This window comes from Trichomonas vaginalis, chromosome V, assembly GCF_026262505.1.
Source record: "Trichomonas vaginalis G3 chromosome V, whole genome shotgun sequence".
In the NCBI taxonomy this organism is placed as follows: domain Eukaryota; phylum Parabasalia; order Trichomonadida; family Trichomonadidae; genus Trichomonas; species Trichomonas vaginalis.
In genome coordinates, this window is record NC_067207.1 from 15414864 (window position 1) to 15439179 (window position 24316).

The 24316-nt window shown below is 30.5% G+C and overlaps 8 protein-coding genes across 8 annotated transcripts, besides 3 other annotated features; 3 read left to right on the forward strand and 5 right to left on the reverse strand.

Annotated features, from left to right (window-relative positions):
• Window positions 1-156: 156 nt before the first annotated feature.
• On the reverse strand, window positions 157-4626 carry TVAGG3_0341330 (structural maintenance of chromosomes protein 3 family; the record flags this gene model as incomplete). Its single annotated transcript, XM_001581284.1, has 1 exon — window positions 1219-4626. The coding sequence occupies one exon, from the start codon at window positions 4624-4626 to the stop codon at window positions 1219-1221; it is 3408 nt and encodes a 1135-aa protein (XP_001581334.1).
• A 953-nt stretch (window positions 4627-5579) lies between these two features.
• Window positions 5580-7394, forward strand: TVAGG3_0341340 (ATP-dependent RNA helicase DBP3 family; the record flags this gene model as incomplete). The annotated part of the gene is made up of 1 exon (XM_001581283.1): window positions 5580-7205. The coding sequence occupies one exon, from the start codon at window positions 5580-5582 to the stop codon at window positions 7203-7205; it is 1626 nt and encodes a 541-aa protein (XP_001581333.1).
• An 858-nt stretch (window positions 7395-8252) lies between these two features.
• TVAGG3_0341350 (uncharacterized protein) lies at window positions 8253-8594 on the reverse strand (the record flags this gene model as incomplete). The annotated part of the gene is made up of 1 exon (XM_001581282.1): window positions 8253-8594. The coding sequence occupies one exon, from the start codon at window positions 8592-8594 to the stop codon at window positions 8253-8255; it is 342 nt and encodes a 113-aa protein (XP_001581332.1).
• A 93-nt stretch (window positions 8595-8687) lies between these two features.
• On the reverse strand, window positions 8688-9149 carry TVAGG3_0341360 (spectrin binding; the record flags this gene model as incomplete). Its single annotated transcript, XM_001581281.1, has 1 exon — window positions 8688-9149. The coding sequence occupies one exon, from the start codon at window positions 9147-9149 to the stop codon at window positions 8688-8690; it is 462 nt and encodes a 153-aa protein (XP_001581331.1).
• An 876-nt stretch (window positions 9150-10025) lies between these two features.
• On the reverse strand, window positions 10026-10797 carry TVAGG3_0341370 (GYF domain family; the record flags this gene model as incomplete). Its single annotated transcript, XM_001581280.1, has 1 exon — window positions 10070-10777. One exon carries the CDS (start codon window positions 10775-10777, stop codon window positions 10070-10072), a length of 708 nt encoding a protein of 235 aa, XP_001581330.1.
• Window positions 10798-11154: 357 nt separating this feature from the next.
• TVAGG3_0341380 (tumor suppressor protein 101 family) lies at window positions 11155-12079 on the reverse strand (the record flags this gene model as incomplete). The annotated part of the gene is made up of 1 exon (XM_001581279.1): window positions 11189-12070. One exon carries the CDS (start codon window positions 12068-12070, stop codon window positions 11189-11191), a length of 882 nt encoding a protein of 293 aa, XP_001581329.1.
• A 395-nt stretch (window positions 12080-12474) lies between these two features.
• Window positions 12475-17672: a mobile genetic element.
• TVAGG3_0341400 (IS204/IS1001/IS1096/IS116 transposases DDE domain-containing protein) lies at window positions 15199-16566 on the forward strand (the record flags this gene model as incomplete). Its single annotated transcript, XM_051230766.1, has 1 exon — window positions 15199-16566. One exon carries the CDS (start codon window positions 15199-15201, stop codon window positions 16564-16566), a length of 1368 nt encoding a protein of 455 aa, XP_051100496.1.
• Window positions 17673-19420: 1748 nt separating the features above from the next.
• TVAGG3_0341410 (ribonuclease H-like family) lies at window positions 19421-21001 on the forward strand (the record flags this gene model as incomplete). Its single annotated transcript, XM_001581278.2, has 1 exon — window positions 19441-20757. One exon carries the CDS (start codon window positions 19441-19443, stop codon window positions 20755-20757), a length of 1317 nt encoding a protein of 438 aa, XP_001581328.1.
• Window positions 21002-21236: 235 nt separating this feature from the next.
• Window positions 21237-21269: a mobile genetic element.
• Window positions 21237-21269: a terminal%2Cinverted (terminal inverted repeat of tvBac_53III transposon ID:TVAGG3_0341420).
• Window positions 21270-24316: the final 3047 nt, after the last annotated feature.

The following is a 24316-nucleotide window of genomic DNA, read 5'->3' on the forward strand; positions in this document are numbered from 1 at the left end:
TTATAGAATAGCAAAAATAAAAAGGTTTTATCGATTTGGAACACAATGAAAATGGTTCATTTCTCTCTAAATTATAAATTTTCAAAAAAATTAACCTCAATTTTCCAAAAAAAATCAAGAATTGAAAAAAACGTTATCATTTTCTAGAAAATTGCTTAGGCTTTTTCTATAATGGAAAAAATTTGGAGAAATTCACCAAGGAGAACTTCATTCTAGGTGTCCAAAGCAATTGCTATCAGTCAAAAAAACCTAGAAAATTTTAAATATTGATATCGATTTTCATCAATCACTTAAAATTGATTGTTTGCAGTCGATGTCATCACACCCCATTAAATTCTAATATATTTGAACATATTACAAATCGTTTTTGAAACTTATCAACATTTCGCGCAATTTAACAATACTCCAACTCTCATACACAGTTCCTATTACCACAGTCTTATTTTAAGAAGAAATGATTAATAAAATCTAAGATCTAACGATTTATTTACCCAATTCGAAAAAAAAAATTAATTATAAATCCTTATTTGTTCATGTTTTATATACAGATGTAGAAAGGAAAACGAATAAAGTGTTACTTCAAAAAAATACCTGAAAGCACCCTAATCAATAAACAATTTACTTCTTTAGCATCGTATTTTGCTCGTCTTGAGCCATATTTTTCGTTTAATTTTCATAATACGATAAAACATATGCGTTATCAAGTAAAATATGGATATTTTAGAAGATCATAATATATCTCGAAATCAAACGAAAGCCATTCTATGAGTCCATACACACTATTACTATACTTCATATGTCAAGCATAATGAGAACAATTTTGGTCGATACCTTTGTTGTCGACGAAGTTCCCCCCTTTTTTATGAGCCAAATTGTCAATATGATAAATTGTAATTTTGAATATAAAAATCTCAATCTACATCAAAAAAGTGAAATTGACAACAAAAAATTTGTTTCTTTTCAATCAAGGACAGATTTTTTTTGATCCGTTATAGATGCTGTTGGTTCAATGTATCTTAGAGCGTCACATTTTTTATCTGCGAGAGAATCTTGTTAGGATCTTCATGTGAGATATTTTTGCTTTGACAATTATAGATAATAAAAGGAATGATAATAGATCATCTAAAGTTGGAAAACAAACAAATGTTTACATGTAAAGAGTATTTCTAAATGAAAATATTATTTTTCTAAATAAAAACAAACAAAAAAATATATTTATTATATTGGTTCTTCATTAACAGCAGGTAAAGTCTGTTCTGACTCAATGAATGACACAGCTTCTTCCAAAGTCATTTCCTTCGAAGTGCTCTTGTTGTTCATATTAGAAATTCCGAAGAATTTGTCTGAAACTTCCAACATTTCAGGTCTAAAAGTAGAGAAAATGAACTGGGAAGGAGGATCAGCATTTGCCATCTCAGAAATCACTTCAGACAAATTCTTTCTGTGTTGAGGATCCAAATCTGCATCAATTTCGTCAAACAAGTAGAAAGGTGTTGGCGTTGTTTTTTGAATAGCCAACAAGAAAGAAATTGCGCATATCGTTTTTTGGCCACCACTCATTTGTTCAATGAAGAAATCATCAAATCTAAAGGCAACTCCTTTTAATGGTGTCTCTTCTTCTTGACCTAGATTTGAGCTTTCTCGCTGTAGAACAATTTGACAATTCCTCGTCGGCTCAAGCTTATGATAGATATCTTTAAAATGATAACTCAATTTAGCAAAGAATGATTCAAATGCTGATCGTTTTTTAGAATCAAGTTCTGAAATTAATTCGATCAAACTCTTCCTCGAATCATCAATTTCTTGAAGATTTCGCTCAAGTTCTTTCTTATGCCCGGCAAACTTAAAGAATTGATCGTCAGCCTTTTTGTTAACATGCCTGAAAAGTGACAATTCTGTATTTATTTGGTCGAAAACATCTCTTATTCTTGTATCAGAAAATTCCTTATATTCTGCGATTTCTTCTTCAGGAATAGGAGTAATGAAATTCCTTCGTTCTGTGGCTTCTTTTGCCAAACGATTTTGTAAAGTGAACTGTGTTGTCAGATTTTCAAAAGAACTCTGTTGATGACGGATTTTGTTTTTGATTTCATTTTGCGTTTTTGTTTTTTCCGTCAAAATTTTTGTGTTTTCTTTCAGTTCATTTTTGACTTTGATAAGTTCATTTTTATAATCATTCAATTTGTTTTTAAGATCTTCTCTTTTGTCTTCGTAATTTACAATGTCACTTTTCAATTTATCAATGTCACTTTTTAGTTTATTTGTATCTACATTTTCTGACATCAATTTTGTTATTTTTTCATTCAATGACTGTATGAAACTTGTTTGAGATCCAATCTTGAGTTCTAATGAAATTGATTCGCCTGTCAAAACCGCCAACTTCTCAGAAATTTCATTGATTTCTTCTTCTGACAAATTTTCGTCATTTTTTTCTGCATTCACTTCACTTTTGACAAGTAATAGTTCTGGTTGAAGTTTTATCTGTTTGGATTTAAGATCTTCTAATCTGGATGAAAATACAGAGTTGTCACTTTTCAGACTATCACTTTTTTGTATTAATGAATTAATTTTTTCTTTAATTGACTGTATATCATTTTCTCTTTTGATTTGGTTCTTTGAAGCTTCCGAAATTTGTTCTTCTGATTCTGACACTTTTTCTTTTATGGTCACTTCACTTTTCTCTAATTCAGACATTTCATTTTGCAGTTTCATCAAATTGAAATGTAAAATTGGAATAGAATTGAGAGGATTACGATAACCGCCTGTCATTAAACCGTTATAATAGTTTACATCACCGGAAACAGTTACAGTGTTTACTTTCTGTGTTTCGCTCTCATCAATTGCGGAATCCAAGGTCGGACACAATCCGAAATTTCCAAATACATAATCAACAATTTTTTGGAATTTTTCTTCTTTCACGACGATAAAATCCGTTAGCGGTTTCATCTGATTTGTTGTTGGAATCTTTCTGTTGACAGTTTGCAATCTATTCAACAATATTATTTGTACACTGCCAAATTTTGTTTCTGACAATTTTTCATTCAATTTTTTGGCACTTTTATCGTCATCTGCTACGAAAGCGAACAATTTTTTACCACCAACAGCATCAATAGCAGGAGCGATGTCACTATCTGATTTAAGATCAATGAGATCGATCAAGGGACCATTTATTCCATCAATATTTTGTTTCTTGATGAAATTCACGATTTCGTAAAAAGAATTCTGCTGATATTTCAGTTTGTATTCGGATATTGATTTCTGTAACTGTGATTTCCTCTTGACGATGTCTGATTCTTGTTTCCAAGCTTGTTTTCTGTTGTCCAAAGAATCGAAAAATTCTTTTTTGGAAATTTCAAAATTTTGTTTGGCAACATGTAGCTGTTCCTTTTGGTTTTGGATCTCTCTTTCGATATCTTCTATCTGTTTGTTATTATTGTTGATTTTGTTTGAGATATCGAAAATTTTATTTTCATTTGATTCGACTTGGAACTTCATTTGGTTGTATTTCTTATCTAGATCTGATTTGTGCTTGAATATCTTGGCATTCAACTGTCCAATTTCTGTTTTCTTTTCAAATAATTCATTTTTCATTTCATCTTTCTTTGTTTCTGCGCCTTTGAGCTTCTCCTTGAGGTTGTTGATCTCTATTGGTATCTGCTCTTGCTGTTCTGATGATCTATTCAGTTTCTTTTCTAAAGATTCTAATTTTAATTTTGAATTTTCTGTTTTTGTAATTGTTTTCTCGATCATTTCTTCAAAAGATGTAATGGATGACTGTAGATTATCTTGGTTGTTCGTTGATTCTTGTATCAACCGACTTAAATCATTGATTTCATTTGAAATTTCTTCAAAAGAATTTCGAAGTTCTTCCAAAACTGTGCTTTGATTTGACCTTATCTCATCAATGGACTTGATCTGCTCTTCTGCTTCGTTCTTCTGACGATCGTAGATGATGTATTCAAGTGCTCTTTTCTTCTTATCCAATTGAAAAAATGATTCAAGCTCTTCTCGCTCTTTTTCGAGTTGCTCGATCTTGTAGTCAATGTATTCGATGCTTTCGCCTATCTTTTTGCGTCGCTCGTCTGATTCGGCGATCATTTTGACTGATTCTTGCCTTTTATCTGTATAAACTTGGATGCCAGAGATATCGAAAAACAGGCATAAGCGATCCTCATCACTCATCTCTGCAACTCCTTTGACTCTGTTTTGCTGTATGATGAACGTTTCGTTGTTTAATGAAATGTTTGCGGAGTTGAAAAGGGAAACTATGTCATTTCGCATCGAATGCTTGCGATCTATAAAGTACTCATCCTTTTGCATGCCGATTTCGCGACGTATAGAGAACTCTTGCTTGTCAATTGAAAACATTCGGTTCGTATTATCGAAGGTAATCTCAACAAAGGCACGGTTTTTCTGAACATTTCCTGAATGCAGTAAGGCTATTCTGTTTTTGTGAGGGAGCATCGAGTAGTTTTCTAATAATACAAACTCAATCGCTTGAAATAGCGTGGTTTTCCCTGAACCATTAAGACCTAAGATGCAATTCTTGCCGGGTGAGAATGGACCAAAGATGGTTGTGTCGGCAAATGCTTTGAAGCCACTAATCACAACCTTCTTTATATTCATTGAACTTAGAAAAAATTTTGGCGCCAAAAATAAAAAACATCAAAAAAGTTATGAATGAATATGTATTGTATAATCCATGTATTTTGCTTTTATCGGAGTTTCATAAATAAACGAATTTTCCAAGCCAAGATCTCAAATTAATTTGCTTGGAAACCAAATAAAATCAAATAAAAATACATATAAATATTGTTTTTAAAATAATTTTTTCGTAAATACCCAGTTTTCATTTCGAACCAAGGTAAATTCAAAAGTTATCGAATATTTATCCACGATAATAGTCATAAAACAACTAGTAAATGAATATTAACAAGCTATAATTGTAATTTGATCGCTCATTTACATTGATTTATTTCGAATTATATTTTTTTATGAAGAAATCATCATAAATTATCATGTTAATGCAGATCTCATCAGCATAAATATGTTTCAGATTATATCAAATTTCAAATTTCGTTTTTGTCGAAGCATATTCATATGTTACAATCACACATGAACAATAAATGATGCTCTGTAGTGAATTGAAAGAACTGTGCTCTAATGTGCAAGCAAAATTACTTTATTTCATACAAGATCAGCTCATGAAGTAGATAAGATCAATATCTATGCTTTATCAAACTAATTAAGTGGAATAAACTATTCTAATGGCTAACAAATAAAATTTGAAACAAAATTTTAATGGTAAACAAACTGGCAAGGACTTGCATTCATTTTCATGCTTCTAAGACATTTGAAATCATAATGCTTTGCAACAAAATTTGATCAAAAAAATTGAACAATGATCAGAAATCCGAAGTTTCCTGAATTTTGATTTGATTCCACAAAAGTTTATGTCATTTCCTTGCTCGTTCCAAAATTTAAGAATAATAAAAATAGCCATCAAAAATAAAATTTTTTTATTAGCCAAAAATTTCCTTTCTTTTTTCGAATTGAAGGGAAAATAATCGTTGGTCCAAATGAGTTCAGGCGCTTATATCCCACCTCACTTAAGAAACAGACCACAACAGCAAGCCACACAACCACCTCCAAACCACGCTCCACGCGATGATTATCGTCCTTATCCTTCAGGTGGAGGCTACAGGCAAGATTACAGACGTCCTAACGTGTTTAATGAGCCATATCATCATCCAACACGTCCACCGACGGGCGATCAATTAAGCAGAAGTCGATCAATGCCAAATCCACCTAAAGCAATTACAGATGAAGAAATTGAAGATTTATTTATGAGAAACAAAGCAAGTACAGATGGACCAGATATTTCAGTTTACGAGGGCGCAGACGTCAAAGTCGAGGCCGGAAATCATATCCCTCCTATCATAGATTTCCCAGGCTGCGGCATCCGAAATGAAGTACTTAGAAACGTCGCACACAACGGCTACAAAGTTCCCACACCAGTTCAACGCTATTCCATACCATATATTCTCAATGGAGAAGATCTTATCGTTACATCACAGACAGGTTCAGGTAAAACAGCAGCTTTCATGCTTCCTGTTATTACACAGCTTATAGGCACATGCCACTCACCAAATCCGTCCTGCGTAGCCTTGTGTCCAACGAGAGAACTTGCAATTCAAATTTTCGAAGAAACTCGCAAATTCTGCAAAGGCACCGATCTCAAAACAACATGCGTATTCGGAGGAGCACCAATTACAGAACAAATTCGCAACTTGAGTCGTGGAATTGATATCGTCATCGCAACTCCAGGCCGTCTTATCGATATTCTTAAACAGCATTGCATTACCTTATCAGAGGTCCGCTTCCTCATTCTCGATGAAGCAGATCGTATGTTGGATATGGGTTTTGAGCCACAGATGCAAGAAGTCATCAACGGATGGGACATGCCACCCGCTGATGATCGTCAGACAATGCTTTTCTCCGCTACATTCCCTGACGCTGTCAGAAATCTTGCTCGTGACTTTATGCGACCAAAATATTGCAGAATATCAGTTGGTATGCAAGACGCTCCTAAATCCATCGAACAGAGATTCATTTACTGCTCCGAAATGGACAAATTCTCCGAATTACTCGGTGTTATCAAAGAAGTCGACGGACCAACTCTCGTTTTTGCAGAACGAAAGGTCTCCGTCGACCGTATCGAACGTTTCCTCTACGACGAACACACCGCTGTCGTTGCCATCCACGGCGAACGTCAGATGGACCAGAGATTGGCCGCTCTCAGGCAGTTCACCACTGGAAGGGCCAACATCATGGTCGCAACAGACGTCGCCTCCCGTGGTCTCGATATCAGCAACGTTGCCCACGTCATCAACCTCGACCTCCCAACAGATCTCGACACATATACACACAGAATCGGAAGAACAGGACGTGCTGGTAAGCATGGCCTCGCGACTTCCTTCTTCAACGAGTCGAATAACGCGTTCCTCGCTCAGTTGATTCAGCATCTTCGCTCAAAGAACCTTCCTATACCAGAAGGACTCGAGGAATACGAAGCAAGTGGTGCTCTGAGAAGAGTATCAGTGGGAAAGGGCTCTGGGAGAGGAGGTTTCGGTAATTCTATGACTAGATCTAATTCTGGTTTCGGTTCCGGAGGCGGTTACGGTTATGGAAGAGGTTACAATTGATTTCTGTATATTTTTAGATTTTTTTTTGTAATTTTTTTTGGGAATTTTTTTCTTTTAATTTTTTTTGTAATATATTATTGTATTAATATTATCTTACTTTAATAATATGATTGCGAAATTCATAATACTATTACAGTTTTATAAATAATAAAAATATTTGTAAATACATGATAAAAAAATAACTTGCGGTTTATTAAATTTATCATAAATTTAATTACTTTTTTATTTCTTTATTTGCAAATCAATAAAAATGAGTTTTGGAATTTGGATATCAGTAATCTTTTGGCAAATATTGAAAATGAAGTCTCCAATTGTTTCTATTGTATCAAATAGTTCGATTTTAGTGATTCCAATGCAATAATTAATTGTTTGACTCGAAATTTATATTTTAATACTATACTATTAGAGAATTCGAACTAAAGTAAAGCATTGAGAGAAACAATTATCGCCAATCTGAAAGTTTGCACCTATATTGATTTAATGCAACTTCTATAATTTTTTTTTTGTAATTTTTCTGGGAAAACTAACTCAATTATGCCAATTCCACTAGAAAACTAACTCTTTATCATAAGCCTGAGCATCATCTATAAATATTTTGAGAGAATTCCATGTATTAAAATTAATTCCTAATGAGATTATGTATTCAGTATTGAAATTTCTCCATCTAAGAATGTATATGATAATAATTGATCAGCGACCTTTATTGACTGTAATTATCAACCATTTTTTTAATCAAAATTTTGAAAATAATATAAGATTAGATATTTTAAAAGATGATTAACAAAAACATTGATTGACAATATTAAATTTTTCATGAGCTATGAAGTGAATTTGATTAATTAATGAATTACAAACAACATCTATTGTTGCACGAATTCATAAATATTGATTATATCCTTTATCATGTTTTACCATACTGATAACATATTGTGTGTAGTCTTCTTCTTCGGTCCCTTCCTCCTCTTCTTCCTCTTCATCATCATTATTATCAACTTCATCATTTCCTTCAACATCTTCTGCAGCATTCTTAACACAAAAAAATTTAATTCAAAGTTCATCATAAAAATCAGTTTCGTCGTCATCATCATCAACAAATTCTTTATAAGCTATTGCACCTTTCTCAACTAAATAATTTGCAATTTCAATTGCATCATTTTCATTTGCAATTTCAAGAGGAGAAATTCTTTCAGTGCAGTAATCTTCATCAGTATCTATAATTTTCATATTAACATCTGCACCACTTTCAACTAATTTTTTGACAATTTCAAGTGATCCATGTTTAATTGCAACAGCAAGGGGCGTTTCAAAATCTTTATAATCATAACCACCATGGTAATCACTAAATCTCTTATTAATATATGCACCGTGTTCAATTAGGAATTGGACCATTTCGATCGAATCTTTAATTATTGCAGCTTTGAGTGGAGTTTTATAATCAAAGTACTCGCGGGTCTCCTTATTGACATTAGCACCATGTTCGACCTAGTATTTGGCAATATCAGTCATACCTTTCTCAATTGCCAGTATGAGAGGATATTGTCCTGAAAAATCTTCTTTATAATTTGCACCATGTTCAATTAAAAATTTGACTAATTCAATTGATTTTTGTTTAAAGGCAAGAATGAGAGGATTGTAAGATTCTGTGTAGCATGATCCCCATACATGCTTCTTGTGAGTAGCTATTGCATTAACATTTGCTCCATTCTCTATTAAACATTTTGAAATTTTAATTTTATTCTTTTTGATTGCAAGAGTAAGAGGAGTATTCACATTTTCATTATAGTTACCTTCATGTGTTTCTCCATCTGTTTTAATTAAGGTTTTAGAGTAAAAGAATAAATTAACATCAGCACCATCATTTATTAAACGTTTAACATCTTCAATCGAATTTCTTTTGATTGCAAGTGCAAGAGGATGATTAGAATCAACTACTGTTTCAGACATTCTAAATGAATGAAAATAACAATAAGAAATTTGAACGAAAATTTTTGAAAAAAATAGTCGTGATTATTCTGACAGACTTTTCAACTCTAAAATATAGACACCATTAACTTTTTCTTATATCATTCATTCCAAATCACTTGATTCTATGTCTTGTTAATGAGGTCTAGTAAATCCGATAAGACTTAGTCGTTCAATAATTGATTATGTTAATTCAATCTTTTTGAGAGCAGGGAGATGATACATTACATAGGTATTGTTTTCTCTTGTTATTTAAGAAATGTAAAAAAGAAGACCTGCTTATTACTTTACATTTTTTTCCAGCTGATTCTTAAATAAATAATCTACATCATTGTAATAACAAATACTGAAACTAAGTAAAAACAATATAGAGGGAAAAAAAAAATTTTACAATTAAAGGCAAATTTTCAGAGTAGGTGCCAAAAGTGCTTACTCTTAAACAACCGTCGAATTTCCGGGTGAAATCGTGACACACTTTCGTCTTTCGTAGGCAGTGGTGGTTGTTACAAAAGGTAACTTCGAATGTAGCGTGAAATCTGCAAAAAAAATTCTGAAATTTGAAAGGAGAACACAAAAATTGAATAGTTTACGTCAATAAAAAAGAGAAAAATGAAGCCAATGTGTCTCGAACCTAGGACTTAGAGCAGCAATCCCACTGTTTATCAAATTACACTACATGCATCTCTCACCTCAGTGAATGAGATCAACTATATGATAACTTTTTCCCCATTATATTCTTGTGGAAAAGTGACAAATAGCAACTTTGACCCTCTCTCCAAATTTTCATGAAAGTGCTATCAGTTCATTGAGTTTCTATTTACAAAAGAAATTATATTTAGTATAAGTCACAAATTTTTAGTTTCTTGAGATAACAAAAAAATAAAAAAAAAGTACAATATATATTACTTAAAATTCAACGAATCTGTCTTTTCCCAACATTCTAACAAATCATCCTCCTTTTCATCTATTGAAAATGAGAATAAAGTAGATAATTTCTTCTCTTGACGCCGTGGTTCGATATAAGCAGGTTTCTGTATTTCTACTTGTGTTTGATTGTATTTCCGCTCTTGGAATGCTGAATTCTGATCTGAAAATAAAGAAGATATTGGTTTAAATGGTCCATTTGCAGTTCCCTGGCAAACAGGGAGTGATAATGATATGTATTTTTTATCTAGCCATGTTCTCATCTGTTGTGGAAGATAAGGGCCAAGAACTTGACCAGTTGGATCTTTATAAAACCATAAAGTTGCCAATTCTTCTTCAGAAAATGGTTTTGTTGCATCCAATTTCTTTCCTTTTGGCGATGCACGTATCTGTCTTTTAATCTGAGTTGTCTGCGCTGTTCTAGGTGTAATTTTTCCATTTATTACGCTAGAAGGTACATTAATTTCTGATGTTGGTGGTTTGAATGTATTGCATTCTAGACTTTGAACTTCTTTCATGTATACATTTTCGTATGCCATGAGCTCTGTTGGTGCTGGTAATATTGATGCGGGTTTGAATGAAGATAATATTTTTTGAATTGAATATTTGGGTGTAAGCATTTGAAGTGGATTGTCTGCTTCGTCATCTTCACTTCCTGATGACTTTAAAACAGCAAATCTACTCATTTTAAAAAATTTTTATTGTCAAAACCGTAATTTGAATATATCATCTGATGAATTGTCATGATTTTCTATTTCCTTTTTAAAAGACTTCCCGAGTGTGTTTGTGCTATGCGTCGTAATGAATAATTTTGACTTGATTTGGTAAATATTGAAAACAATTCAACTGGCTGATGCCTGGTTGCAAATCAGTACAACTAACCTTTGATATTGTAAAGCTTAATGTTCTCTGAAGATCAAGCAACGTCGGCTTAATTTTTAAAAAAGTTAATTATTGATCGTCCTATATAATAAATATTAATAAATGAAATAACTTTGCTTGAATAGGGAATAATAGTATGTTTAAATTAAAAAAATATTTATAAAAGAAAAATATTTTCTTATAAAAATAATATTTTAAACAAAACAAGTAGTAAATTATGCTGTGTATGACTCTTTCGGATATGTCTTGAGCTTATCTGAGATTCCATCAAAGAAATGTTGCCTTGATAAACTTTGAATTTCGTTCAACATGGCATCGAATGTAATACTCTTATTTTGGTAGCTCTGTTTGATTATTTCAATTGTTTCTTGATAAGCTTGTCGAGAAGCTTCAAATCTTAATTCGATTTCTACTTCTGGATTAAGAGCATAGCCTTGGGCATAGTTTTGTGTGGCTTGTGCTGTAACACTAGCTCTGTAATCTTCGATTGCTTTTTGAGATAAAGCGATTTGATGTTTCATTAAAGCGTATTGCGTTGAAACAGAGGCTAATTCAGCTTGTGCTTTATTAGATGCTTCAACTAGTTTATTTGCATCATCGTAAGCTTCAGCTTTTAATTCTTCAACGTTAATTTGCGGTTTTTGTTCAATTTGTTGTGGTGCATTAGCATAGCCTTGTATTTGCTGTGGTGTCTGGATCATTATCGGAGGGTTTTGCATGAAAAATCTATATAAATCATCTCCCATTTGAAGCAAAGTTGATTGTCTGAATACCCAGTTGTGTACAACAGGCATATTAACAACACCTTGAGGTGTGAGACCGTGTGATGGGCAAATTTGAGAAGGATCAATTCTAAATTGAATGTATGGAGATTTCATTGGGAATTTTGGAGTTAATGTGATATCAAGGTTTACATAACTTTGTGTTCCTCCGATGTTAAATAGGAGATAACCTGAAATAGCAATCAAATTTCCTACACTAGAACTGAATTGTCGGGGTTGTAATGTGTTGTAGCGTTGGATAAATAGTTCAATGTCTCTACAAATAGCTGCATGATATTCTTGTGGATAAACAGTACTTTGAAAGATTTGAATCATTAATTTGAAAAAAAAAATCCGATGAAAAATTTTTTGTTACAGAATTTAAACCTTGATTTGAACATCATAATTAGATTTTGGTTTCATTGAATGTATTCGATAAGTCTAATATATTGCACATGGTTTCGCAAAATGATATTTCATATTGCGAAGTAAATCTTGATTCAAAGGTAAATATGATGAAAGCTGGTTTAGGTTGTTAGTTTTGCATATATAAGAAAAGCTAATTATATTTGCAACTTTGAAAGCTGCTTCTCAATTAAATTAAATCATTTTGTTGCTCAAATGCTTTCACCATTGATTCATAACAATATAAAGTCCTCATAAACTAATCTACATATAATAATGAAACCAAGTTAAATAATATTTATAATTCTCAGGTAAATGATTATTTTTGCTTTTAAGGATACCCTTACGTGTCAGATTTTTTGCGCATACGAAGAAGTCATGCTAGACATGAGCTATAAACCTGAAATTTTAGCAACATATTTAAAACTTTTTAAACTACAATACACTTTAATATTCAAGAACAAAAATATTCTTTTTAGAAATTACATAATTATTTTATGTGAAATCTATATAAAAACATATTTTGCGAGCGTAACTTTTTTCTTTATAAGCACCTTATATGACTGATAAACTGTGAAGGCACATAATTGTTAATTCATAGAGTTGATATGTTTCCAAAATTGAGAGGAAATTTGAAAATTGAATACCCTTTCAATTCAATTTTCAAAAGATATCAGCTCCTTCAATAATTGAAGGACGATTTTGATCATTTGCTCTTAAAACAAGTATGCCATGGAGAAAAAAGTTACGCTCGCAAATCTGAAATATAACTATCATATAAAAAAATTAAATTTCTAATTTTTTACTCTATAGATATTATTGGCCACTTGTGTAATGCATAAAAGTTTATGTCATATGCATACATTTGGAAGTATGGGAGACGAGGGAAATTACTTCTATGAGGCACTAGGATTTTTAAAAATTTCTCTATCGGACTCACCATTCAATTTCTCGAAAATTAAAAAAAATCAATAATAGCTAAAATGTATTATGCATAACAAATTTTAATGTTACACGGTATTTTTTGAACTTCATGACATGAATTTTCTTTATATTATTTTTTTTTGGATTTTCTATGATTTATGCGATAGGCTGGAACAACATTGTAAGTGCAATGATATCATTTATAGAGAAATCTAAAACTTCAGCATTCAGAACTCGCAACCACAAAAATATTCATTTGCTAAGTAAGTAAAGTTGATTAAGTTCGACACTTAGCTTTTATACGTAAAACCAAGTGTGTATTGTTATTTCTTGTTAAATTATTGAGAAAAAAATAAATTGTAAGAGAAACGATACTGATTATTGAAATAATATTGAGGGTAGCTGCAGATTTCTTCATTAACATGCCGGAAATTTGTTAATCTTGGTTTTCTATCATAAAATCTGTCGAAGAATCTAAAAACGGAGATATGAAATAGAGATCATGTAAATCTAGAGTATCCTGTCAGAAAAATAGACTAAGCATGTAACCCTTTTTTGGTCATAAACACTTTTTACCACTTAGTCATACAGATGATCATTAAATTTAAACGAGCACTTTTTGTCAGAATTTATTCTTTTACAAAGACAGAAGATTTTAGTATTATTTAATATTAGTGCTGTAGCAAAATTCAAAAAACGGTGAAAATTCAGTGAATTTGTGAATTCACATTTTTTTTCGACATTTTTCTTGATATATCCATGCACATTAAGAACACAGCTTTGATACGCTTAAAAAAGCATATTTCATATGAAATTGTTAAAGAAATAAACAATTTATATAAAAATTGCACTTATGGGCAGTTTAGATATATAATTTATATATAACATATATACAAATCCATAGACAAAGTGCAATAACTACAATGTTGTAGAAAATTACAGCAGAAATACTGACTTTTTGAAGGATAATAAGAATTCTTCTAAAAATACTGAAAATTAACATATTTCTGTACTCAATTTAGTATATGCACAGAAGTTATGATTTGGTGTTAGGTTTTTATGCCCCAAAATCTAGATTTTTGTGACATCAAATCTTATTAGTGGATAAATCAAAGACTGTCATTTTGAAATAAGCTCATATCAATAAATATCCATTTAAAAGCCTTATTGTAATATGTAACTAGCAAAAAGCCTAATATTTATCAAAATTAATCAAATCAAATGATCAATATTCATGATATGTCATCAGCAATAGCTAATTGATATTTTATTTTGTATTGATATTCATTTTTCTCATATTATACACGATTATATCTCTTTTTTTTAAAAAAAGTTTTTATATTAGACATGAAAGTTGAATTAATACAATTTTGTACTAGAGTTTGTTTGTATATTAAATAATAATGATATATACTTCAACATATTGCGTCTCACCATTACCAAAATGTAATTTTGCATACAATTTTCTTTCATTTAACAATGATGTTATTTGAAAAGTGATACTTCCATGATTATTGATTAATGTTCCATCATATATAGGAATGAATGTTAAACAAGACACGCCTGCAGCTGGGTGCATTCGTGGCATTGTGATAAGGCTTATATATAAAGACTTCTCTCGATCAGCATTACGTCAAATGAATATTGACCCATTATTTTGGCGATGCGCTAGTTCCAAGTAGAAATGCTTTGGTATATTTAGGTTATGTCTATATGTTATGAATCATGGTATTATTGATAAAAACGTTCTTAGTCATTAAATCAATCCTAGTATCTAAAGATATAATTTAGATTTTTTTGTTTATTGCTAAAATTAAATACAGTATAACTTTCTTTCATATTGTCGGTACTAACAATACAAGATTGTGTTGAAAAAAACTTAAATATGCATGAAAATTAAATTTAATGTGTAAATATGATAAAAATTTCAACTTTACTAATAACATACATAAGTTTCTGATAGTTTAATATAGTTCATATTGATGTGACTGTAAACTATATCAAAAAAATATTTTTAAATATTGTTATGCAAATAATGGGATTTCTAAGGAAAAAATGATTATATTTGTTATATAAAGCAATCTTTTTAATTATTCACTACGTTTATTACATTTTTTGCCGACCATTTACGTAATATGCCTCCACCAAGCAGACGCAAACAACAAAGTCGTGAAGCTAACGAAAAATCAATTGAAGCAAGAAAAAACTCCCAAGAAAAGAATGCGCCAAAGGAAGTCGATCCAAAACACTGGACTGCTTCTGTAATTGTTAATGGTGACTCTTATACTCGAGCAAGGAATTTATTTCAAGATAACAATATTAAAGTGCCGAGTGAAAAAGAGTTTTACCGTCATCAAAAAGAAATAGGTAAGGTAATACTAGAATATAAAGAGCAATCTATTAAAAATGCTCAACAAACAATGAAGAAAGATACATTTTTAAGCACTGATTCGCATTATAATGTTGGCAGAAATGCTACAGCGTGCCAAAGTTTAATGATGGACAACCGTGGAAAAGTTGTTGGTGAAACAACTGTTATAAAAAAGAGCTCTGGAGGAGACTTTGAAGGCCCATCCAACATGATGGAAACAGAATGTACAAAGAGGATGATGTCAAATTTTGACTTTACAAATGTTTCCACAGTGGTTCATGACAATGACAATAAAACGAAAGCCATCATCCAGCAATATGCTCCGAATGCTAAAATTACACTTGATCCTCGTCATTGTGTACGTGCAGTTGGCAGAGCTTTCGAAAAGCTTGAAAATGGTGGATATAAAGAAGCAGCAGGAAAAGAAACTGTTAATCAACAGAAAGAAAGTGAATCACAGCCAGCATTCCCAATCAAATCTAAAGCAGAAGAGCCGAAGAAACGTGGAAGACCATTAAAACACCAAGAAAAAGTATTTCATCAGATATATTCGAAAGTTATTAAGTGGTTCACTTTTATTATCATGCTTCCAATTGAAACAACGAAAAAAATTTTCCTATGGAAGAATACATTAAATCATTTTATCGGAAGGCATGAAAATTGCCTTCACGAAAAAGACAAAGAATATCCTGTGTTTCAGCCACTTACAAAACCTGATTTAGCGAAGCAATTTCAACGTTTTACAGATGATGCCGCAAAGTTGATTCCAGAAATTGATCCTAATGCTCAAACACAACAAAATGAATCGATACATCACTCAATGCTTACTCAGTGTCCCAAAGGAAACAACGCAAAATCGTTTGAAATGCGTACGGCTGTTACAATTTTACAAAAAAACGAAGGAGAGAAATGCAAACAAGAAATATACAATCGTGTCAATAATTACCAAATATCTCCTTCAATCCGCGAACTCCAAAAACTTGAATATGAGAAAAATAAATCCAGAAATCAAAAGAAAGCTACACCAGAAACAAGAAAAGAGATCAACAAGGCAAGAAATGCAAAAAGATTTCCTAAGGATAACCCTACAGGTGATTACAGAGGAGGAAAGTGGACCCCACAAGATATCTAATTTTCAAATTTGAAATAAACACATATTTTCTTTGTATTTGAAAATATTTTTATATTATAAGATTTTTGAACCTATAAGTAGCATGACAAAAATTATATAATTTGCTCCTTTTTTATTTTAGTATACAAATATCCCATTTGTTATATGTTCGGTATATATATGATGATATTGTAATCAATTATGCTTAATGAAGCTTTATCCCGTGAACCCCTCATATTATTGGAAAATAAATAGCGAAAACATGTAGAGCTGCTATGTTCTCAAGTGTATGCTGATTTTTGGATTATTTCATGAAAACTAATGGCGGGATATCTTGCATTATTTAAAAAAATTGAACTATGCAAAAATAAATAGTATTATATTTTTTCTCATGAAATGCTATTATGAGACAACCATAAAAAACCATATGTTGTATTTTTATAATTTGATTGATTTTTTTTACTATTTCATTAATCTTTTATGAATAATAATTATTTTTAATATATGTGCTATTAAAATTTCAAATTTTGACTAATATATCTAAGTTATCTGAACGAAACATTTAGAAAATATCATACTTACATTGAAATAGCAAGTAGAGCATATTAATAGCAAGTTTCTTGGCTTTATATCTATCATCTATTGTTGTTTGATCAAACAAAATTCACTCTATTATATGGTGTCAATTAATTAAAACAATTTTTAATAGTTATTTATTTAGTGCGAATAAGTGCAAACTCATAAATGAATAACTTAATAGTAGAAATGAATTATCTGATATAAATCTCACATTTTGTCCATCAGAAATACTTTAATTGCATACGCATAACTATTAGTAATACGTCTGGAGTGTCAATTAATAACAATCCCACAACAAGTAAAATTCAGATTTTTATTAAACTTATTTTTTCCTAAAAGTTTTCTCAAATTACTATATATACATATGTGGATAAAATAATAGTAATATTGTAAAAAATTAGATAATTTTTTTTATTTGAGAACCTCTCAAAAGTTCATTCAATTTATCAATTGTTTCAGTTTGATGTATATTCATTTCTGGAGCCTAAAACTTTAGCAATCATGACAATATCATATTCTCTTTCTAACTACGCAATGTAAGGGTATCCTTAATGCCGAACAGCATTTGAATCAAAAATAATCGTATGTCTGAGAATTATCATTTTCGTCCGACGAAAATGATAATTTTTTATTTTCAGGGTCATGCTGAAAAGATAAATTTATGAGATTGCAATGCAATGATACCTACTTGAATTGCAATGCATCTATTAAGAAATTTTGGTGAAAATAAATTGAATAGTTTGAGTTTATGATTTTGACTTCGCTAAAAATATTTGACTGGAAAATCACAAAAAATGAAACATTTTGAAGTTGGAACTAGAATGATAACATGCACAAGGAGCTATTAAATAAAGTTGTGCATGGGTAGATTGCGCTTAAATTATTAGAAATAGAGTTATAGTTCAATAATTCAGATGCCAGACGAAAATGATAATGCCCCATAAAAATTTTACAAGTCAAAAGATTGATGAGTAATTTATCAGAATCCAATATTGTGGTAAGGCTAATTTGCTTATAGTTGTACTTGAATTTTACTTGACTAATCTTGACTTCACAAATTGCCTAAAATCAAAATAGAAGTGCCGCCACGCCCAAACTTTGATTTCATTGCCTCAGACTTTACTACGAAAATCTAGTCCTATAGGTGACAGTAAAAGTCTACCCAATGATCGCCTTGTTTGCTTCACCCCAAAATAATATTTGCAATTTCAACGACAAAAGATAAAATACCAAATATGATGAATGAATAAGTACTACTAGCATAATCTAATTATTAGTAACAGTTTGATTTTCCTATTTATTCAAAATTAGTAAAATTACAATCTCAAATAAGATCAATTAAGCAATATAGTATACTTGAATTATGATGATTATGTTTCATATCCATAGTAGATTACCATCACTAACTAGGATCAAAATTTTCAAATAATGAAAAATGAATATTTATATTCTAACTTATATAGCATGCTGATTTGCTTTTTATGCAATCAAAAGATTCGTATCTATTATAGCCTAGTCATTTAATAAAAACAATTTTTGAAATTTTAAGTTTCTATAATTTACTGCTTCAATATAGCTCAGTAATGAGCACTATTGATACAGCTATTAAGCTTTTCATATTTTGCAATTGTTAAGGAATAACAAATATTTTTTGATCAATTAGTGAATATAGCATGAATTAAGCTTCGTAAAGATCATATAATGTGAATAAAGATATTAGTATCTATATTACGATGGTTAATGTGAAAGATAACAGTATCATTTTTTAAATTATCTTTGAAAACTACGTAAAACTCTCGCATTATAGTATTTATTGAATGGAAGAAGTTGATTGTCTAATTGACAATACGATAGTCATAATGATTAGATAAAAATATTGGAATTCTTTTGCAATGAGCATTTTTGAAGTACAAAATATTGCTTTGACAAAATAATATTCATGTATTCTTACTTACAAACTCAAAGATAATGATGAATATATAGAAAAATAAAAATTTGTTAGTAATCAAACAAAATATTGATAGTGGTGCTTCAAAGAAATTCAATGAAATCTAACGTGTCCATATTGAATTATTTCGACTTCTCTTTATGAAATTCGTTCATAACATATTATCAGGATGCTGAAAAAGTGAGAGTGTCAAATATTTAAGGTTCTTTTTTGAGAACAACCGCTAAATAAAAAATCCAAATAAACGACACATTTGGCATCTATGATATATAATAAAACTATTTCCCCATATATTTTGAGCAAAAAACTCAAAATTGAGAGTGGTAGCACTTCTATCAAATTTTTTCACAAAATTTCATTTTTTTTTCATGCTTCCAAGCACATTCAAATGCCCAATTACAGGAAGAACGCACACAATTGTCTACAAAAACCAAAATAAGGATAAGCTAATTAAATATTGCAATGATTTGGCTGATTACATAAAAAATCATCCCAAACAATACAAATATTTGGCTGTCGACACAGAAGGAAAGATCAATGTTGCAGACTTAAACGATGTCTTTGTTATTCAGTTCGCAGAATGCTTTGTAAATCACAATGATTTAATTAATTACTATATTGACGATTCAGCAGAAGAATCAATAGAACTTCAAGACGGATTTATCATTTTCGACCCAGATGATGATGTTAAGAGAGCACTAAGATTAATATTCTCAAATTACTTTATTTACACGATATTTTTCGATATCACTCGAGATGTTCTCGGTCTCTATAAACTTGGAATACCTATCAACGGAAAACCAGACAAAACTGGCAAAGTTACATTACATACCGTCATAGATACTCAATTCAGGCCAAATATTCCATATTTCCAGTCTAAATTTGGTCTTAAAGATGTGGTTAAGAGCATTAGCTTCCCATGCAAAGAATTAGAAGCAGCAAAAGACCAATTAGAAATCAAAGAGTCGGTGAACTTCTCCCAATTAATTTATGAGAACTTAGGCAAGCCAAATTCCGAAATCATTGCCACTTACGCTGGTTTTCTTCAATACATTTCGAATGATATTGCATTTACAGCTTTATCTCTTCTTCCGTACATCAAAACGTGCACATCCATTAAGACTATGCATTCTCTCCAAGCCAAGCAACTCACTCAGCTTTGGAAAGAAGAAAACACGATTGGAGTTGATTTCGGATCAATTCTTTTAGAAAAAGCCGTGAGATATTCCAAAGATACGCTACAGAATCCAACCAAGGATTTGTACAATACGTGCATCTGCGCAATGAAACTAATCAAATATTATGACGCAATCAAAGAATTTAAGAAAAGTTTTCCGTTTACTAAACAAGAATTAATTCAGTTTCAAGAAATAGCCACAGAATGGATAAATGGAGACAAATCCAGAAAATTCCCTGCAGCTTTCAATTTGAAAGCAGATATCTCTGAATTCCGCATCACAGGTAAGTTGAATGACGAGTTCTTCAGAATCTGGATCGAAATCAAAGATAAAGTTCCTCATAACTCTGGAAATACTTTAATTCACATCTGCAATAAGATACATCCTCAACTGTATGATTTCTTAAAAGCATGCGATGTATTGACTGACGAAGAAATGGCTGAAGCTTGTAACAATATTTATCAAGCTATTATAGATGGAAAAGTTGATGAATATCTTCAAAATTAAATAAAAATATATGTATATATATACCCTCAAATTTTTACTTTTTCAATTTCCATGAGATCAAAAATTTGATTATAACCGAGTCAGATTTTAGTATTTGTTCATCATAGTATTACCATTATAAAGGTTCTTTGATATCCTATACTTCCATATCAGTGTTGGTCTCTATTGTATTTCAAATAGTTCTATAATTTGAAAAAAAATCTCCATATTGAGGGTATCTCTAAACTATTAAATAAGTACTTTTATAAGCATCACAAACTCATTTTGTAACCAAAATAGTTATATCATCATATCGCACACAGTGATAGTTTACTGAAATATTCATGATATGAGAAATCTCTACATATAGTCATTAATATAAAGTATAGCAGCCATATTAGGTACTATATAGTGATTTATATTTACTTTCTCCTGACCAAGAATATTAACTTTTGACATGAGAATATTGTGATATAAAGCTTGTGTGTCAAAAAAATTGAGAGAATGTCAGAAAGTGGTAAGTGCACCCTTAAGACATTCTTTAAGATTTGATGTGCTTGCGTGGAAGAGTATATTCATGTCAGTGGCTTATAAAGAAATAATCTTCCAAGAAATATATTCCAATAAAAAATATAAAGATTTTCCATGTTAATAGATTATTCCAGATTCTAGTTTTAAGTTTACCAAAAGTTTTGCATATACGAAAAATTTGACATGGTGAGCGCTTCATTACTTCATTAATTTCATGAAGTTATATTTGTATTGCACCTGAATTTTGGATCATTAAAGTGCTTTAATTCAATTATATATACATGCTACTATATGAAATTTCCTTTGAAACTATTCATATTAAGATAAAAAGGTACCTCAACATTACATCAAAGTTTATACATATCAGAATTAAATAGTATGCACATGAAGTTTTTGTTCTTTTGTTATTTGCATGACATGTATCTAAGCATTTTATTATATACAATGAATAACTATTGTGACAGATTCTATACCAATTTATTGTTGCAATAAAACAAATCAATTATTTGAGATTGATCTATACTTGGAAGAGTTAAAATAATTTCGAGTAACGATGCCTCAACAATTTCCAAATGAACTATACGCTGTTTATTTAATTATTTTGAAGAAATAAAGAAAAGACTTAAGAATTATCCAATTTTGTTGATTTGAGGATTTTTGTCGAAAAGGTATTCATCAATTGGAAGGAAACCGAATTCAACAGCTGAGCTAAATGCAGTTCTTCCAGTACAATCTAAATACTCAATATCATTTACTTCGTTCAGCATTTGATCGAAAATTAAAAAGTTATAAGAAGATAATGAAACTAAAAACGAAAAATCTAAGTCATATTTAGATTTCAGATACTGCAAGCTGTCATTTCTGTACCACTTCACGCAATTCTCTATACAATGTCGATTTGGAGAAAAAGATTGTTCGCAAATATTTATAATTTCGAACTTATTGCCAATGAATGATTTTTCAAGAGTATGAATAGATAACTTTGCATTATTAAGATATATCAACTTAAAATATTTGACAATCCCGTATTTTGCGGCCATATCAATCAAAAATTCAAAATTAACAGATTGATTGAAGTTAAAATCATCTGTTCCAGAAAAATGCTGAAATTCTTGTATATCATCCCAAAATAAAGCATGAGCAATCGTATTTTTTGGAAAATTTGATACATTTCGTCTGTTGTTTTCTTTTCATAATCATAGGAAAGCTCTTGTGTAATAATATTGCATTTGATAAGAATATTCTTCAATTCGAAGCATGAAAAATTTAAATCATTCGAAATTTCATAAATTTCTTGAATTCTTTTAAATAAACTAACAAACTTTTCGAGGCACCATAGTCTGTGACTTGCTATTGTATTGATTATGTTGATAAGATAATTCATCATTAAGTATTTAGTTTAAATCATCCAATAATTATTGACATCAATAATGGTTCTTTGATTAAACATTTTTAGCATTGGTTTTCTTGTTAAATCATACCTAAAACTTAGACTACTTATGCAATAGAATAAAAAAATCTGGGCAATAAAAACGATATGTAATTTAGTCAAAATTATTTGATGAAAATTCAGTGAATTGTAACTCGATTATACTATTAAATGTCCCATGGAGTCTCAATGATCGTAGGATTCAACAAATTAATTTCGATGGGATTTGAGATTTCCATTAACTGGATTAATATTTATCCATATATCTGAATAGTTGATTTCTGTATCAAAATATCAACTATTAACCAAGGTAAATTACCCGTTTTAACATAAATAATTTGAGATTTAAACTGAAAACAGAATTGACTGACGAAAATCAGGGAAATTAGGAAGCATGCTGCAGGACATTAAACGCTCTTACAATAAGTATAAATTTATAGCCTTATTTTAAAAACACCCCCAATGACTATAGACATCCCTAAATATTCATGAAAATTAGTTTTTAATAGAAACGTTCAAAGTCTCCACGATAATAGTCGTGGCACTCAATAAATTTCATTCCTTTATCATGACATTCGAGGTATTCTTTCACTGGATTGTACTCGTCGAGTTTTAAATAACGATATTTATGAAGATCAATATGTTTAGAGTCGTTGATATCTGGATTCGAGAAATAAATTATAAAATCATTTGTGGTTTTTGCTGTTTTTGATATGCTTCGAATGAATGAAATCACACTTTTTGGTGTCTTTTCATCTTTTAACAAGTATTCTAAAATTATTGTCCGACATACAATACAAAAGTCCCGCATTCTATTAGGAGAAAAGCGATGTTCGTAATATTTATAATTTTCAAGAATAATTCCAATAGCACGTTTAGCAACATTGTCAAGGTCTTCTGGACTAAGTTTGATTCCTCTTGTAAATGGAAGAAAATGACTTAGAAAGAAAACGTAAAGTCCCTTAAAATGTGTGCCGTTTGGAGTTTCAAAGCTTTCTAAAAAGTTTAAGACATCTTGTGGAATCTCGAGTTTGAATTTCAGCACAACATTGTTATTTTGATTTAATGATCTTTCAATAACAAAATATTTTGATAAACTAACGTTATAATGAAAGTGTCTATGATACCATTTTACGTATATGAATGATCTCACAAAATAGAATATTTGAACAATGTATTCTATATTTGATTTGAATAAAGACGAAAAGAAAAATATTCTCATTAAAAATGTCAAACGATTAAACTTTTGTTAAGATATTGTAAATAGGGACATTTCTTGACCAAATAATATTTATCGTACTTTCCGAGAGTTTGCTATTTTTATTTGTGTTTTGAAACTTATATCTGTATAACATGGAATGTGAATTCTGCTGTTCAATGTTAATTTTTAATGATGCTTCATTCCAGTTGTCAGAAATTTGAGTTAAAGTCTGATGTGCGTAAGTGCGCCCTCAAGCTTGTTTTTTTAAAATATTTATTTAAATAAAGATAATATCAATGTGCTTAATTTCTAATTATAACAGAAAAAATGTAATTCTTAACTTATTATATGATAACAGAAAACATTAGTATTTTACAGAATTTTAGTAAACAATGATGAATGATTATTTCTAATATAAC